Source organism: Takifugu flavidus, chromosome 21, assembly GCF_003711565.1.
Source record: "Takifugu flavidus isolate HTHZ2018 chromosome 21, ASM371156v2, whole genome shotgun sequence".
Taxonomy (NCBI): Eukaryota; Metazoa; Chordata; class Actinopteri; order Tetraodontiformes; family Tetraodontidae; genus Takifugu; species Takifugu flavidus.
Window position 1 is genome coordinate 7,613,702 of NC_079540.1, and position 15,936 is coordinate 7,629,637.

The 15,936-nt window shown below is 48.5% G+C and overlaps 1 protein-coding gene across 3 annotated transcripts in view; it reads right to left on the bottom strand.

Moving 5' to 3' along the window:
- Nucleotides 1-15,936, bottom strand: part of LOC130518503 (oxysterol-binding protein-related protein 10) — a 34,393-nt gene that overhangs the window by 11,919 nt on the left and 6,538 nt on the right. For 2 of the 3 annotated variants that reach the window (XM_057021123.1, XM_057021125.1), the window contains exons 2-6: nucleotides 14,451-14,626; nucleotides 10,472-10,551; nucleotides 8,889-8,957; nucleotides 6,045-6,245; nucleotides 1,870-2,104 (exon numbers count right to left, since the gene is read on the bottom strand). In XM_057021123.1, coding sequence (XP_056877103.1) covers nucleotides 1,870-2,104; nucleotides 6,045-6,245; nucleotides 8,889-8,957; nucleotides 10,472-10,551; nucleotides 14,451-14,626 — 761 coding nt within the window. The remainder of the gene's footprint in view (nucleotides 1-1,869; nucleotides 2,105-6,044; nucleotides 6,246-8,888; nucleotides 8,958-10,471; nucleotides 10,552-14,450; nucleotides 14,627-15,936) is intronic. The other variant, XM_057021124.1, reaches the window with a different exon arrangement.

Sequence of the window (15,936 nt, forward strand, 5' to 3'; positions counted from 1 at the left end):
CCCTGCAGCCAAACTGAGCCTAAAGCACGCTGAGCTGACACGAGCCAACACGCTGAGCAGCCTGAGGGGGGGGCACCGAAACAGCCGCGAGGCCTTGTGAGCACAGCGCGCCACTGATGCACCAGCAGGGGAGGGCGGCTCCTCCCGCAGGTGAGAGAGACGTGACAGGTGCAAATAAAGTGAGAATTGAATTTTTGGACCAGGTTATTCTACAGACACGTCGAGGTTAATGGATTGTTGTGGCGTCGTTTCAAGAGGGAGCGCTTGGAGGAACGATTCTGGAACCAGCCTGCGTCTTTGCTCTGAGAATGAGTCTGCATTCCGGGTTTAAAACGTCATTTTTCACCTTGGAGGCTTCTCTTTGTCTGATGACCCTTAACAGCAGCAACTCAACCCAACGGCAGCCATTAACCCCTTCAGCACCTTCATCCAGGAACCACATGCATCGATAGTCTGGGCTCTCAAGCCTCCCCGATCGGTCCAGTTAGCACCGAGACATTCATGCTGCTGCGTTTCCTCAACTGTGACGTTCCTTGCATCATATCTTGTCCTTTCTAACCTTCGATCTGCGTGCTTCACTTCCTGGTGTGAAGGGGGAACACTCTGAAAAGAAAGGGGGATCCCTTATGGATTTTCATTTCCTTAAAGGCAAACATGCTTGAGGGAAAGGGTCGTCCACCTGGGGTCGTCATTCTTTAAGGCTGAGGTGGTCTCAAGCGTCCCACGATTTTAAGGGAGGTTACTGGATCCAGAACTAACAACCTCTGCATGGAAGAACCCTTCTGCCAACCAAGCAGCTGTTCAGATGCATCATATCAGGCGGTCGTCCAAAAGGGTCAAAAGCATTTATCCATTTCCGTCCTGCGGCCCAGTTTAGGACGTAGCGGAGCCGGTTAAGCACGCTCTTCCCAAGCGGGTCATGGTGAGTCCAGGGTAAGTAAAGGCTGCCCGTAACAGAACCGAGTTATTAACCAGTAGTTCTTCAAAACTGTTAAAGCCAAAAAGCACAGAATTAAAATTCATTTAAAAGAAATCTAAACGAAGCTCTAAATTGGAGAAATTTCCGCCCTAACGAAGGAGCAGACAATTAAATCCAGGCTGTATCTGCCGTCCCAGCGCTGTCGGCGCGACACTCTGGCCTGTGTGCCGTCGTGTTATTTTCTCCTCTTTAATCAGAAAATATTTATAGCACTGTTGTTATGGCACCTGGACAATAAAAGGGGTTGTGGACATTCTTTTGGCCAGGCACATTTGATTCCTCGGCAGTGTTGAGGGACTTGACATTCTCTTTACCGTCTATTCTTGTCTTTACCGTCCCTGCATCCTCCACCGTGTTAGAACCAATAGAACCAACGTCAGGCTGCAAATAGTCAAAACTTTATTGGAACTTGACTTGGCACAGAGAGGTTAAACACGGCAAATGTTGGACACTGAAGGCACCATGGTGAATTCCTTTGGTTCAGAGCGATTTGAGGAAGATTATTATTATTATTTAACCTGTTTTTTGCCTGACACGCATGTCAACAACAACAGGGAACCAGAAAACATTCACTTGGTCTGATCCGCGCCACAGTTGGAGCGAATTCTTGGTGTTTCAATGCACCGAAGGCCTCGAAGAGAAACAACAAAGATGAAATACCAGCACAACAACAGCAAAGGAAAACTTTCACAAATGGAACAGAAACATTTAAAATTGGACAACAGAAAGGGTCACAAACAGGCGTTTGCTTCAGCCATCAGGCAGGACAAGAGTCTCGCTCAGGCTGCTGGGGCCGGGCTCTGGAGGAGGGGGCTGCATAGACAAGGTGACAGGTGGGGGGGTCGGGCGCTCCAGGAGCAGAAGTGGAACGGGGCCCGAGGCCGACTCACCGGAGGGGGCTCTCTGGGCTGCAGGATGACGCTCCGAGGACGGGGGCGGTGCCTGGCTGTGGCTCTGGGTCTGCTGGAGGATGTTCAGGCATTCCCCCAGACAGCTGAGGGTGGCAGCAGACGTGGCTTTGAGCAGCAGGAGGTCCTGGTCCAGACAGGACAGAGGGCCTCTGGAGGGAAGGGAGTCAATGGAGTGGACCAGGTTCTTCTGCTGGCCCTCTGCTTGGGACATCACCTGGGGACAAGGAATGGTAATGTTGAGATCAGTCTGCCAGGATTCACCCGATTCTACAGCTCTTCACTTTGACCCAACCACTTTGACGTGAACGTCTCCCGTTCAGAGAGAAGTTTGTCCTCTGGGGACAGCGAGTCCACGGTGGGTTGAGAGAAACACGGCACAAGAAAAGAGCTCCAAGTCACCGAGCACACGTCATCTCAGTAACCCCTTGGATGATAGCTCAAATCTGCATTTGGTCTGTTTTAAAACTCTCCAGTCCAACCTGGCAATCGTGCACAGAAGAGCGGAATGTTCTACAGCAGCTCCAGGTAAAAGCAGGTTCCATATATAACGTAGTCGCTCCTCCTTGTTACCGAAGCGTGGGAAGTGTAGCAACTTTACTGGAGAGGTGTCATCACAGGCGGGACAACGAGCAGAAGCTGATCTTCACAACCATCTGCTCCGAAAGGGGGGAGGAAACTGTTCAAACAAGGAAAGTTGTGCGAGCGCCGCGCTGCTCCGCTCCCGGAGACGCGGCGCGGATTCTTCCTGCGTGACTCACCGAGCGGGAGTCTAGATGAATCGCAAAAGGAAGACGAGGCCTCTCGCTCGCAGGTAATGTGCTGCTTTTTCTGGCCTAATGAATCTGGGTCGTTATCAGCCTGGAAATGAATCCATTAATATTGTATGACTGCACACTTTTCTGTCTCCAGCACTTGTTATAAATAGACTGTTGTCAACGCTCTCGTGTCGCAAAGTTCCAGTTCGCAGCGAAAACCTCTGGAGGGCAAATTGTTCCGTTTGTGTTCAAATCCCTTTTCCTGCTCGTCGTGCTGCTCTTCTGCCATGATGGTGACCTATGACCTGAGCCAGAGTGGTGCACCCTGGATGTACATCCCAGCTGTGAGAGGGAGTTTTCCCGTGTGATGCAATGAGCCAGGTGACAAGGTAATTCCGTTTTCCAGGTTTTAATGATGTTTTTTCATGTTTTTTTATAATGGAAACCTGCCCAAACAATAAACAAACCTGGCTAAAGGCGCTTAACTCGCATAACAGCGTTCCACATCACACATCCTGCAGCGCGACTATCTAAAGGTAATATGACAGCACATCCGCAGTGAGGGAACAGCAGCTGCTGAAGCTGCCTCAGGGCCAATATCAGAGCCTGAAACATCTTTAGCTGATAATCCTGGCTGATAAGAGAGCAGGCGGACACCAACTGAGAGGCCGGGGACCGGCTGGATGAGGCAGCGCTACCTTTCAGCCCCAGAGCCTCTGTGCTGCGGCGCAACTGGACTTCAAGTCAGCACAGCATTTTAATTGGACTCAATCAGCGGCTGTTAGGCCTTGATTTGAGCCTTCTCAGCTACCGTCCTTCTGGTTTGTGCCACCTTTGCTACATTTGATCAGGGAGAAGCTGTAATTGATGCAAAGAGAGCCAGTCTGTAGGCTTATGAAAGGAACATAAAACTGTGCTTTGCTTCAAAGCTAAATCAGTGGCCAGTAATGGCAGCTCTCACCACACACACACACACACACACACACAGACACACACGCGCGCGCACACACACAATCTCTCTGGAGCTAAGAGGACCACTGGTGTTTCCAAAAATAGCTCCACTCCTGTAATCCAGCTCTGCAGCAGCAGCACTGAATGGAAGTGTCCAGGGGCGCGGCTGCACTGACACTACAGGCGTTTGACGAGTTCACATCAGCCATGACAAGACGACTGCAGAGCGACGCTGATCGGTTCTGACTCCCAGCGTCAGAAGGCAAATGTATGCATGGATGGACAGACAGGAGACGATGAGCTCAACATTCAGCTCAGATCTCTAAATATACACCAGACACATCAGTGCAGCCTTTTCTGTTGGACTACCTCAAATATAATGTAAGAATGAGTCAAAATGATAGTGAACATCAAAAAAACATCATTTATCTACACTTAATATTTGAAGATAAGTTAGTTATTAGTAGTTAAAAGGAAATGAAGCTCCAATCACAAGGCTTTTGACCCTTAAACAACCATTTCTGCAGCCACTGCTGACTAAACTCTCTCGAGAGTTCCTCTGAAACCTCCCACTGGAGCGAGCGCGATGGGAGCACATTCTGCAAACACACTGATGCCATGAAGGCTGGAATCCGCCTGTGTGGCCCTGGTGTGATGCGGATTCAGCGGATGGATGGAGATGACGTCCATTTCTCCATCTGAGAGAACAGGGGCAGCAAAGGAGTGTTTGTTTTGCTCAATGATCACACCATCTGCTCGGCGTTCAGGTCCCAGGTTCACTGGAGGCAGACTCTGCTCCCGAGAGGTGAGAAATGATGCTCTGATCGCTCCCCGTTCTCTTTCTGTCAACGCCACTCAGGCGAGATATTCTTAGACGAGCGAGAGACGCAGCGCGACACATCAGAACGAGGGTTCGGCAGCATCACGCCGGCCTGCTCTTGTAGGAATAAGAATATCGATGCTGTCCCAGACGGGCCATTGGACCCGATAACTCTGAGGGGAATCAGCTCTTTGGTAAAACGTTACAGAATAACCAGGAAGTCTGTCTAAATTCACCCAGTCAGGCGGCGACGCACACGGCAGCCAACCGGGCAGAAACCAAAAGGCTCCAGTTTCACGTGTTACCGTCACCTGAGACCAGAACTTTAAGCCCGGTGGAACTAATCCATAGTTCTCTTTCATTTGAGCTCCTCCTTCAGGGTAAGATTTAAAGCGTCACATTACAGCTACGACCCAGAATGATTCTGTTGTCATGAGATAAGAGTGTTGGTCCAGAATAACTGGTAAGTTCTGGTCAGATGGAGCTCCCGGGTGATGATGTCCCCCTGTTTTTGAACCCATTGTCATAGAAATGACTACTGTCTATATTTAAATCCTTTGGATAACTCCTCATCCTGAGCAGGAGGTGCGCAGCATTTCATCTGAGTCAAAGATGGCGTCGGTCGTTCTCGCTCATTAATCAGGCCCCACGTGCACAGCTGCCAGACACAGAATGCATCAAAAGTTCATTTTTATCCAGGAATAAATGTGCAACAGCAAAAAGAAAAGAACAGAAAAGCTTGCAGCCATTTCATCCACAGCCAGACGCGCTATCGTCTCCGTCACATCTCCAAACTCCACCGTGGGCCTCATCACCGTCTGAGAGCGTTAATTAACCAAAGATGATGAGGAACCTCCAAGCGGAGGAATTAGAGCCCGGATGTCATCACAGGTCTGCAAATTTTTCCTCTCGATACAGACTGATTATTCAAATGTCGATATTTAAAAAGGTCAGGAGTGCTGGAATATTCCGCAGACATCGTGGCCTCTGCTGCTTGTTGATCACAGCTGGGTCCGACCACCAGTTCTGTGATCTTTCACCACGTTAATCAGTATTGACATTTTTTCTTAACTCGCACGCAAAGTTTCCAGGAAGTAGCGAGCATGCCGGAGTCTGCGTGGAACCCGTTAGACCACCCGGAAAGATCTGCTGGACTCGCTGTCCCGCTGCGTCCGAGAGCAGCGCAGGATCAGCGCCACACAACGTGAACTCCGAATGAGTGAGCACACTCACCGCAGGCACAACCACAGTCAACATATTTAGGCTAATCGTTCCCAGTCGATATGAACTTCCCACTAGCAAGCTAGGAAGCTAGGAAGCTAGGAAGCTAGGAAGCAGAGGAGGCCTTTTTCCTCCCCTGTCCTTCCAGAGCTGGTCTCTGACCGTAGCTGTCCTGGATTGGCTTTATTTCTTATTTCTCTCGTATAAAACATTCCTTAATAGGATTAATACCAGACTCACTGGAGACTTTCCCTTTACTGTGAGTGAATCACAGTAAACTGGAATCATTCCGGGGGGGTTGAGATGAGCTGTTCTGTTTGAACTGGCTTTCCCAGCATGGAGCTGCCGCCCCCTATCACAGAAACCAGTTTCTGGTTTGAAATAGCTGCCGTGTCTGCGACACCCACCTCTTTGACCTCCAGCAGCCGTCCTGGATACTGACTCTTGGAGCGCCGGGCTGCAGCCGGAGATTTGTGGTGGGTGATGGTGACGATGTTGCTGGGTGAGGCTGTGTGGCTCAGGTGCCTCTGAGAACCCGGAGATGAAGATGGAGGATTGAGGTGGGGAAGGAGGGAGAAGCTACGGGTCCGACCAGATGACGAGGAGCCCTGGGATTGGCGGGGGGGGGGGGGGGGGGGGGGGGGGGGGTAAAAGAAAAGGGAAAGAAAGAGAGTTGCACGGAAAGTTAAATGCAAGAGGATCGTGATGATGTAAAGGGAGGGAATGCACTTTCAGTTTATCTCATTGAAACGGGAAAGAATGTCGGCTCGGCTGCCCAAATCGAATCAAACATCCCACAAAAAGGTTCAATATTAACTCGGAATTGAAAAAGGAACCTTTAATGTATGTGGAGCGGCCCGGAAGTGCTAATACACCGTTGAGGCACTAGACTCCCTTTAGAGATTAGATGTTCTTTTCACAAACTTAAGACTTTCCTACAAATGTTGTATTTATTGCCACATCTGTCACAATGTGCTGTGTTCAAGCAGTTCAACTAAACCAGTATACTCTAACTAACCCTAACCCATCAACACGTATACTAATATAATCTTTGATGTCAAAAATCAAGGCAGAGGTGGCGTCTGTTCCATAGATTTCTCTACATTAAAATAAAACCAAACCTTCTTTTGGAATTTGTTCTAGATCTGCTAAATATATGAAACACATCACAAATTTAATGAGCATATCAATAAAACCTTCCATTATTGCTAGCTAGTGTCACCTCTACTTTCAATACAGAAGAGAATCCACCTTTTTTAATCCATCTTTTACTCAGGTATCACCTAATATTGGTTCTTCTGCCGTTTTATAAGTGCTTTCATCGTTTGTTCTGTGGTCTCAGTGGTGAAGAACACAGGTCTGATCACAGCAATTCAGATCAATTCAGCACCATCTGTGTCAGAACACAGGAAAACAGCAGCATTTCCCATAAGTCCATTTTCCACCCCCGAACCAGAGGGAGGTTAAGCAGAAAATAATCAGATTAGAGGAGAAAACACTGCTGCATTGTGTGTCATTAGTGAGCAAGAAACAACAGACACCATGTGGCTGTGTGTGTGACGAGGACCGGGGCCGTAATCCCACATCTCACAAGTCTGATATTTCTAATCCTAAATCTGGGGGACAGAAGGAGAAGAGGTCTAATTCTGAGCAGGTGCTCGACCGTGGGCGCCGTTAGCGCGCTGCAACGCTGCGTGGGTGGACGGTACCACGGTCAGCTGACCTGTGCGAGGAGAGCTAATTATAGACAATTAGCCTTTTGGTAATGACCTTGATAGTTTTACACACATGTAGCATGAAACGATTAACCCAGGACATCGAAGGAGTCAACACATTAAACTGAGCGCCGCTGTCTCAGCTAGCTCATCAACGCTCATCACACACGCAGATCTGGGAGCAGGAAGCCAACAGGATCTAGTTCTCAATGTACCTAAATCTGCTGCGGCATTCCCACAGGTTGATCACACAACCAGATCTATCATCTGCACCAACGTGCACACGGCTGAAGCCTCGTGCACAGAGATCCACGTTAAATGAGGGGAAACGGCTGAAAGCCCAACTGGCAGCACGATCCACCCACGGGGATCAGTCGGTCCGCCCGCGGGGATCAGTCGGTCCACCCACAGGGATCAGTCGGTCCACCCACAGGGATCAGTCGGTCCACCCGCAGGGATCAGTCGGTCCACCAGAGGGGATCAGTCGGTCCACCCGCAGGGATCAGTCGGTCCACCCGCAGGGATCAGTCGGTCCACCAGAGGGGATCAGTCAGTCCACCAGAGGGGATCAGTCGGTCCACCCACATTGATCAGTCGGTCCACCCGCAGGGATCAGTCGGTCCACCCGCAGGGTTGTGATGTGAACACAGAACAATCCCGTGTTGACCGACTGATCCGCCACCAGTTCAACCCTTTAACAAACAGGCTGAAACATACTTAGCCGCCATCTTTATTTGCTGAGCAAAGTGTTTGTTTTCAGCTTTAAGCATGTTTGTTTACTTCATTATCCTGAGGCGACGGTGATATTATGGGATTTTGGGACGGTTCGCTCCTCGTTCCTTCCTCTACAAATAAACAAGTTGATGTCGCTGCTGTATCGAGATCACGCGGTCGGCCTTGGGATGTTCCACCCATCAGTACGATAAAGAATTGTTTGTCTCTGCGCTGGAGCCCCGGAGCGGCGCCGTTTGTCATTTAAAACCCAGCTGCAGTTCTGCCAGAGAGGTCCATTATCAAAGCTCCAGCCTCATCACCGGAGTGGCCGTGATAACGATCAGCCAAGGATGAGAGCGTGGCAGCGGGTACAGCAACAATAAGAGCTGCCGCCATGGCCGCCGTTGTCGCCGTGGCGATGGCCCTGCAGTCATCTGACAGGATCAAAAGGCCTTTTCCCTTCAGCTTCACAGAGGTTCAATCAAAAAGATCTGCCTCTTTTCTTGCTTGTCCAATCGTCGTCTTGTGATTTCATTTCTCGCCGCTTCGCTCCGGCCGATGTCGCATAATGAGGCTGAAATATTTAATTGGCTAAAAGAGTCATGAAAGAGTGGTTTTCTTTGCGGAGTGGAGCTAAGACAGAGAGGAAACATCTGTTTAATGGCCAGTGTGGAACCAGAGCAGCTCCCAAAAACGCACCCGTGCGTGAAGACGTGCATACACACACACACACACACACACACACACAGAATATCAGTGGGTTGAAAGGTTACATTGGGGTAACCAATAGTGGCCAGTTTAGGGAGGGTTGTGGGGACTCACCAGCACGTCCTGCCCCCCTGCGGATCTCTCCACACTCAAGTGCTCATCGGAGCCCTTCAGCCTCCTCCCCTGAAACCAAACATGAAAAAGTGTGAGCAGATGTAAAAGAAGTGATTTTGATGCAGCTTCAATCCAATAGTACTGTAACCAGCTCAACATGTGCTGAAGCAGAACTGCCCTGTTGTGATGGGGGGGGGGGGGGTTCTGGACTGTGGGGCAGCAGGAGCCACACTGGTGCCTGTACAGTGGGACCTCTACTTACGAATTTAATTCGTTCCAGAAGTTGCTTTGTAACCTGAAAATTACATAAGTAGAGACGCGTTTTCCATGTAAATGCCCTAATCCGTTCCAAGCCCCCAAAAATTCGGACATAATTTTTTTTATAAATCATAAAAATGCATCAAAACATGTAACAAATACATGTTACAATTAGATTACCGCACAATAAATGTAGGAATTCAGTGCAAGGCTTTTTCAGGAACAAAATGAACTTTTTTACAGGCTAATCTTACATTAGCCGTCATTACTAGCAACGAACGTTAACACTTCTGGTAACACCGCCATCTAATGGACAAAAAGACGAACACCCACAATAAATTAAAGCGAAACGAAGGCGACGCTGGGATACACACAAACTTGTACATATTGAGGTCCCTCCTAGCCAATGGGATGACAGGAAGATGCTAGGCGATAGCCAATGGCAGAGCAGCTACAAGCAAGTTTGTGTTCGCTAAACTCCGCAAGCTGCGAGTAGCAGCGGTAGCGTATTTTTGACCTTCACATCCTGAAATTTCCTTCGTAACAAGAGGAAATATTTTCCCGTTGAGACGCTTCGGAACCTGAAAAATTCGTATGTAGAGATGTTTGTAAGTAGAGGTCCCACGGTAATTCGGTAAATACGGTAAGTGTATTTGGAGAGGGGCCATTTTTTCCAATTCCAGTTCGCTGGGCTCCAGAGGATCCACACGAGTGGATCCTGCAGCAGCCATGCGTGACCTCTAAAATCCCTGCGTATGCTTTAAACCTCGGTTGACCTTAATTATTCTGCCTCATTGGTGAAAACGGGAGTCAGGTGAAGTTCTGATGCGTTTAAAAATCTATCCTCATCAACTCCAGTTGCCATCTTTTTTTGCTGCTCCTCTGTTTAATGTGACTCTGAGCAGACAAACAGTTGGTTTTTCTTTAGTGTATTTGCGGATTTAAATCCATTCATGCAGAAACATTCAGGAAATCAGTTTCCTGAATGAATTTCTGTGTGAAATCTGGTTCCAACATGCTTTCACACACGTTTGGAAACTTTGCAACAGACTCTCAGGAGGAGGCGAAAAGCCACAGATGTCTCCGAACGTAGCCTTTCAAAAACCCTGCGAGAGATTTAAAGCTCCAGAGGCAACATTTAATGAGGCCCCTGGGAGAGAGTAACATTTAAAATCAGCTGGGAAAAAGGCTGCCCACTTCTTAAAGTGCAATACTAGAAAACAGCTCATGAAATGGAGCGCAGCAAAATGGAAAAAATAAATGTGTGTGTGTGTGTGTGTGTGTGTGCGTGTGTGTGTGTGTGTCTGTGTGTGTGTGCGCGCTACCTTGGCACTGCTGTCAGAGTGGCGTCTGGCACATGTTTGAAGTTGGCCAATCCAGAACTGTTCCTCTTTGGCGTCTGAGGCTAAACAGACACAGAACTTAACGTGAACGCGCTGCTTTAAACTCATCACCCGAAAAACAACAGAAAAAACTTTCCAGATGACATAAAACCAACAAAAGGCAGTATTTTAAAAACTGATGAACAAAATCTAAGCTTTCATCGGTTGAAATGATAAACACTCGTGCTGCCCTGATCCAGTTCAGGCCAAAAAATGAGCCTGGTGATTCTGATTATTAGAGAAAAACATCATTAAAATGTCTGACGACTGGGCTTCAGAGATCGTTTCTACAAATTCCAGAAATAAAATGTCTCAGCAAGATGCAAACTCCCCCAAAACTTGAAGAACTTTAAGAGATTCCAGCTCGCTTTGGGTAAATGCAGCTTGTTCAGTTCAGAAACAAAAGAAAAAAGCTCTTAGAGTCACTGAAGAACAGGAGACGGCAGCGCTCCCACTAGTCGAGGTGGGAACAGGGGAACAAAGGCAACAACTATCAAAGGTGCACCTAAAAGAAACTGGAAAATCCTGCCTGAGGAGCAAGAGTGACAGAAACTGACATAAAACCGAGCCGCTCACTCAGAGAGTGTCTGAGCGCAGTAACAAGAGTTAAGAATCCATTTATTTAATTTATTTAATGAGTATATAAAGCAGGCTTTTGTCTGCTACAGTCCAGTAACTTCCTGGCTAAAATGTCGGCTGTGCCAGCCACAAAACTGTCCTGCAGCAAAATGGTTCTGAGACTGAAGAAAAAGTCAGCACAAGAGTTTAAAGCTGCAGATATGAGCTTTAGATATGAGCAGGGCCATCAGAACGGCCCCCAGACAGCACCGAGGACGGCTGCTGCAGAGCATGAAGGAACGTGCACGTCTCCGAGCATCGAGAGACAGGCTGCAAAACACAACAAGCTGACATGGAAGCAAAACTCGGACTTAGAGAAGATCTGGCATCCGCTTGAAATCTGCTCCCCCAACCTGGAGACGACCGGCCTTCCCCCCTTCCCCCCCCCCTCCCCCAAAGAGAATCAATGTGACTCCAATAAACTGGCACTTTAAACGCGTTCCTTTTTATTTTATAACCCTGGCTTCCATTCAGAAAACCCCAAAAGTGGGAACGGCAACATCTGCCATGTCCAGGAGAACATCCTCAGCACCTCCTCTCCCCTCTCCTGGTTTGCTCCGGAACCGCCTCAGGCTCTCCACAAACCGCAGCTATTAAGCTTGTTTCCTGCCGTCAGCAGCCGCTCCAACATTTACCTGAAGAGCGCGTCCACGTGGGGTCGGTACGATGGTCTCGTGCCCCCAACGCCTCGCTGTGACGCCACACGACTGCGTCTGAGCAGAGCGGAGAGGAACCCGCTGTTATAGCTCACCTGTTCATGTGTGTAGACACATGCACGCTCCCAGAGCGGCGCACGTGGCTCTCGTTCAGGGGGAATAATGTGATAGTGATGAACATTTCAGAGCCGGCTTTGTGTCACGGGAGCCGGGGACGCGGCGGCGACACGCTGACAGCTCTATTTATGTGATTAATGTGGCAGGTTTGATGCCAGTGGGCAGAGGGGGCCGACTGGAAGCAGGAAGCTGTCCGTCCGTCCGTCCGTCCATTCAGAGCGCGCAACCATCAGCGCGGCCTGGTTAAGTGTCAATATCCTTGCGACAGATGTGTCTGGATGATAGATCAACAGCACCACGGTACAGAAATGAGCCGTCTTCGCGGTGGAGGAGAGCACGGCCGTCATGGTCTAATTACATCCATTTTAAATGCAGCGTTACGAAGGACGGCGTTGCCTGAGAACACGGAGAGTTTCAGGATTAATGCCTGTGCTGGCAGTTAGACGTGATTGCAATGCTGGGAGATATTATGAGCGTGGCCCTTTAGTAGAAAGGAGCCAGCGAGAAAGACTTTTGAGAGGTGAGGAGAACAGCCTATCAATTAAAAAAAAGCCACTCCTGGTCATTAAATCCACAAAGTGACCCAGGGTATTATCTGCACTTAATCCCTCATGCTGGGAAAAGTGATTAGAGAAACTTTTTAGGGAGCTGTGTGTGTGTGCGTGTGTGTGTGTGTGTGTGTGTGTGTGACACTCCTCTGCCCTCCTCTGGGTACAAAAACAGCTGCCATCATTCGCATCAGAGCGTTCAGCACTAAAAAAATTGGAGAAAATTCAATACATCTTTATTTATGTGGCATCTGCTGAAATCGGAATCGACTCTCGGCGGCGCGTTCCAAGCGCCCAGAGCCTGACCCAACAAGCAACAGTGGCGAGGAAAACGCTCCCTTCTAACGGGAAACGTCGTCAGTCGTACCCCATCAGGTGGCAGCGGGTCGACAGGAGCATCATCGACATGCAACCAGCAGAATCTCCAGGTCATTGACGTAGTTATTCTGGCTCTGTCAGAAAACAGACTTTATTGCCATAAGAGAGGGGGGGTGGGGTTCAGAATCCAGATCACCTAGTGTAAAATCACGGCCTCACCAGCTGACAGTGAAATGAAAGACGGCCTCGTTTGACATTGGCCCATTTGCATAATGAAATTGCCATCTCTGTTAGCCAGACCACCATAATACGCTACAATCCCGACTGGTCCAAATCGATACAATCAGGCATCGCAGCTGAGACCCGTGATCGTCCGTCACATAGAACAAAACCTTTGGGTTAATACGCTTCTCGTACGTAAGTACTGCAATAATTTCATTGAGCTGTAACTCAACATTCCGCTCCCCTCCTGCAGTGAAGGAATCTCATTTGGTGTTTGAACCTCAGTGAAAATGCTTCTGTCTGCTATCTGCTAACAGCAGTGAGAGATGAGGAAAATCCAATCTCACCAGGAATAAAGGTGGCATTTGGAGCTGCAAAGGGAGATGCCCAGTGAATGATGTGCAGCACAACTGACTCCTGGGTGAACTTTCTCCCAGTTTACTTTCGGGGATTTCCATAGTAACCAATACCACATCTGAAGCGCAGCAGCTAATCCTGATCACAGTAGCTGAGAATATGGAGGAAGTTGCTTTTGTTCCCCACAACACCGTCTAATCTTTTCCAACGACTTCCTGTGTGAGAGTAAACCACATTTTCCCTTCTTCTCCGAGGGATTACTGTTTCCTTTTAGCTACAGAAACATGGATCACCGACTTATTCGGTGTAATGTAGGCCAAGTTATTCGGATTCCGCCCATCGAGAGTGTACGGGAACATTCCTGAGGCTCAAGGAGAGCAACAGTGAAAAGGAGCTTGTCTCGCTCCAGTGGATGCAAGTCTGAGAGGAAGGTGGCTGCAGGCACAGGGACAAAGTGGCGCTTCCCTCTGACGAGGGCGGATATGGAAACATTAGTCTCTGTTACTCACTTTACGTACATACACTAGATATTTTTATTTAAATCAAAGCTTACTTTAGCTGTTCAACAGCACTTGAAGGATCGGTGTGCCTTTTAACTCCTGTCAAAAATGGAATACAAGACACAAGGACACGCTTTAATAGCGGGTGTGCTTAGCATTCCAACTGCTGTGTGTCTGATGTGTATTAAGAAAGGTCCCTTCGCTGGCTGGGCCAGAAAACCACCTGCAGTATGAAAATTACATTTCAGATCTGAGTTCTAAATGGATGAACAACAATAAACCCCTGAACTGGAAATTCTTGCAGACGGAAAATCCATTTTTGTTCACGGCAATGTGTCAATCGATTAAGGCCTAAAGCATTAATCCAAGGACCCTAAACACATCTGAAAAATCTATGATATGAATTGTTTGGATTTTGCTGCCATGTATGTGAACTTTAATTTAAAAAAAAACATAAGCATCCTCTACATGCTGAATGCAACTAAAAGTTCCCCGTAAGCAACATTCAAGTACTTTAAAAATCCAGCTCATTCTTTCAAGACTCCACGCCAACGAGCTGCGCTGCTGTGGAGCCGGCAGGTCTCACCTCGGAGTTTGTACAGCTCTCCAGTGACGGAGTGCACAATGAACATGTGCGGAGCCTCGTCGCTCTGAGTTACCGAGGCACCGATCAGGGGCAGCGACCCGCGGGGCTTCTGACTCTTCCCCTGCTCGTTGACAAAGTAGTGCAGCTGGCCCAGATCGGGATCCAGGAGAAAGTACCTGCAGAGGAGGACACACATGGAGGACTGAGAGGAGACACCTTGGAAAAACAGAAAAATCACAAAAATCCTCGTGAATTTTGCACAATTCCCATTAAAGCAGGGCTGTGATGCATCGGGAAAATGAATTCGATACAAATCAATGTGGTTCTCGTTTGCTTGTAGCCGTCTCACATGAAATCCCAACGCCCGTTTGTGAGGCGCAGAGAGGGGAGGAAGTTTGTTCTCTGTGGATCCTCTTCCCTGCAGCCTGTGGAAGCAGCCATGTTCCACATGTTCACAGGCTGGAAACACAAAGAGAATCCCACCAGAATCGGCAGGAATGAAGGAAATCCCTGAAATCCCTTTCTTATCTGATTCTACACGCTTTTATTATTCTAATTTGCTGAACCATCACGGGTAGGTAGCGATTAGTGTGGTCACCTCCAGAGGATGCAGAACAGCGGAGGAGCACGATGCACCTGCTCCTCTCCTGATTAATACGTCTTCGGTCCCAGCGTAATTGAATCACCAGCCGGAGGACAAAAACTTACACGGCACGAAGCAGCAGCGTTTCTTTTCCTGCGGCCAGAAAAGGAAAGCGAGCAGCTGTGCTGTCTGCTGCACTTAGCGTTTTGTTCTGCAGATCAACGGCAGATTTGTCCAGAGCGCCACCGCGTAGCTCTGACTGACCTTTTCATATTCATGTGCAGACGTCTGAGGCAGCCGCCGCCGCCGCCGCCGCCCGCCTGCTTCAGACGTCCTATTTTAGCCAAGATTCTCCCCGTTCACAATCAATGCTGCTCTCGTCAGTATTGACGAAGCCTTCCAGAGAAAAACACAGACCGCTCCTTATTTACCAGAGACTGCAAGACTGTGTTTAGGTTTTTATATATATCAGGGACTCCAAACAGAACCTATGACATTGCTCATGACCCATCCAGCGAGCGCCTCTTTAGCCTTTAAACCAGCCAGGCTCAAGCTTCTAAATGGCGTGTTTTGAGCAGCCAAATACCATAATGTCAGAAATAGATCACCAAGGTTCCTGTTCACCCAGATCACAGTAAAACATCGACAGTCGAGTGGTCCATTTAAAGAAGTTGGAAGACACTGCGTCCCAGCGTCGTCGGGTTCTTTTAAATCCACAATAAATCTTATAGTTGGTAAAGCCAAGTATATATTCTTCAGTGATGAATGTTGGTACTCTGGACCGACTATCGTCCTTGAAAATGATTTATTAATTTTCAAGAACTTCTAAACCTCAAGTGTGCAAAACACAAACGAACAAACACCTGGATTACCAAAACCTTGGCACCAGGCGCTCCTGGGAAT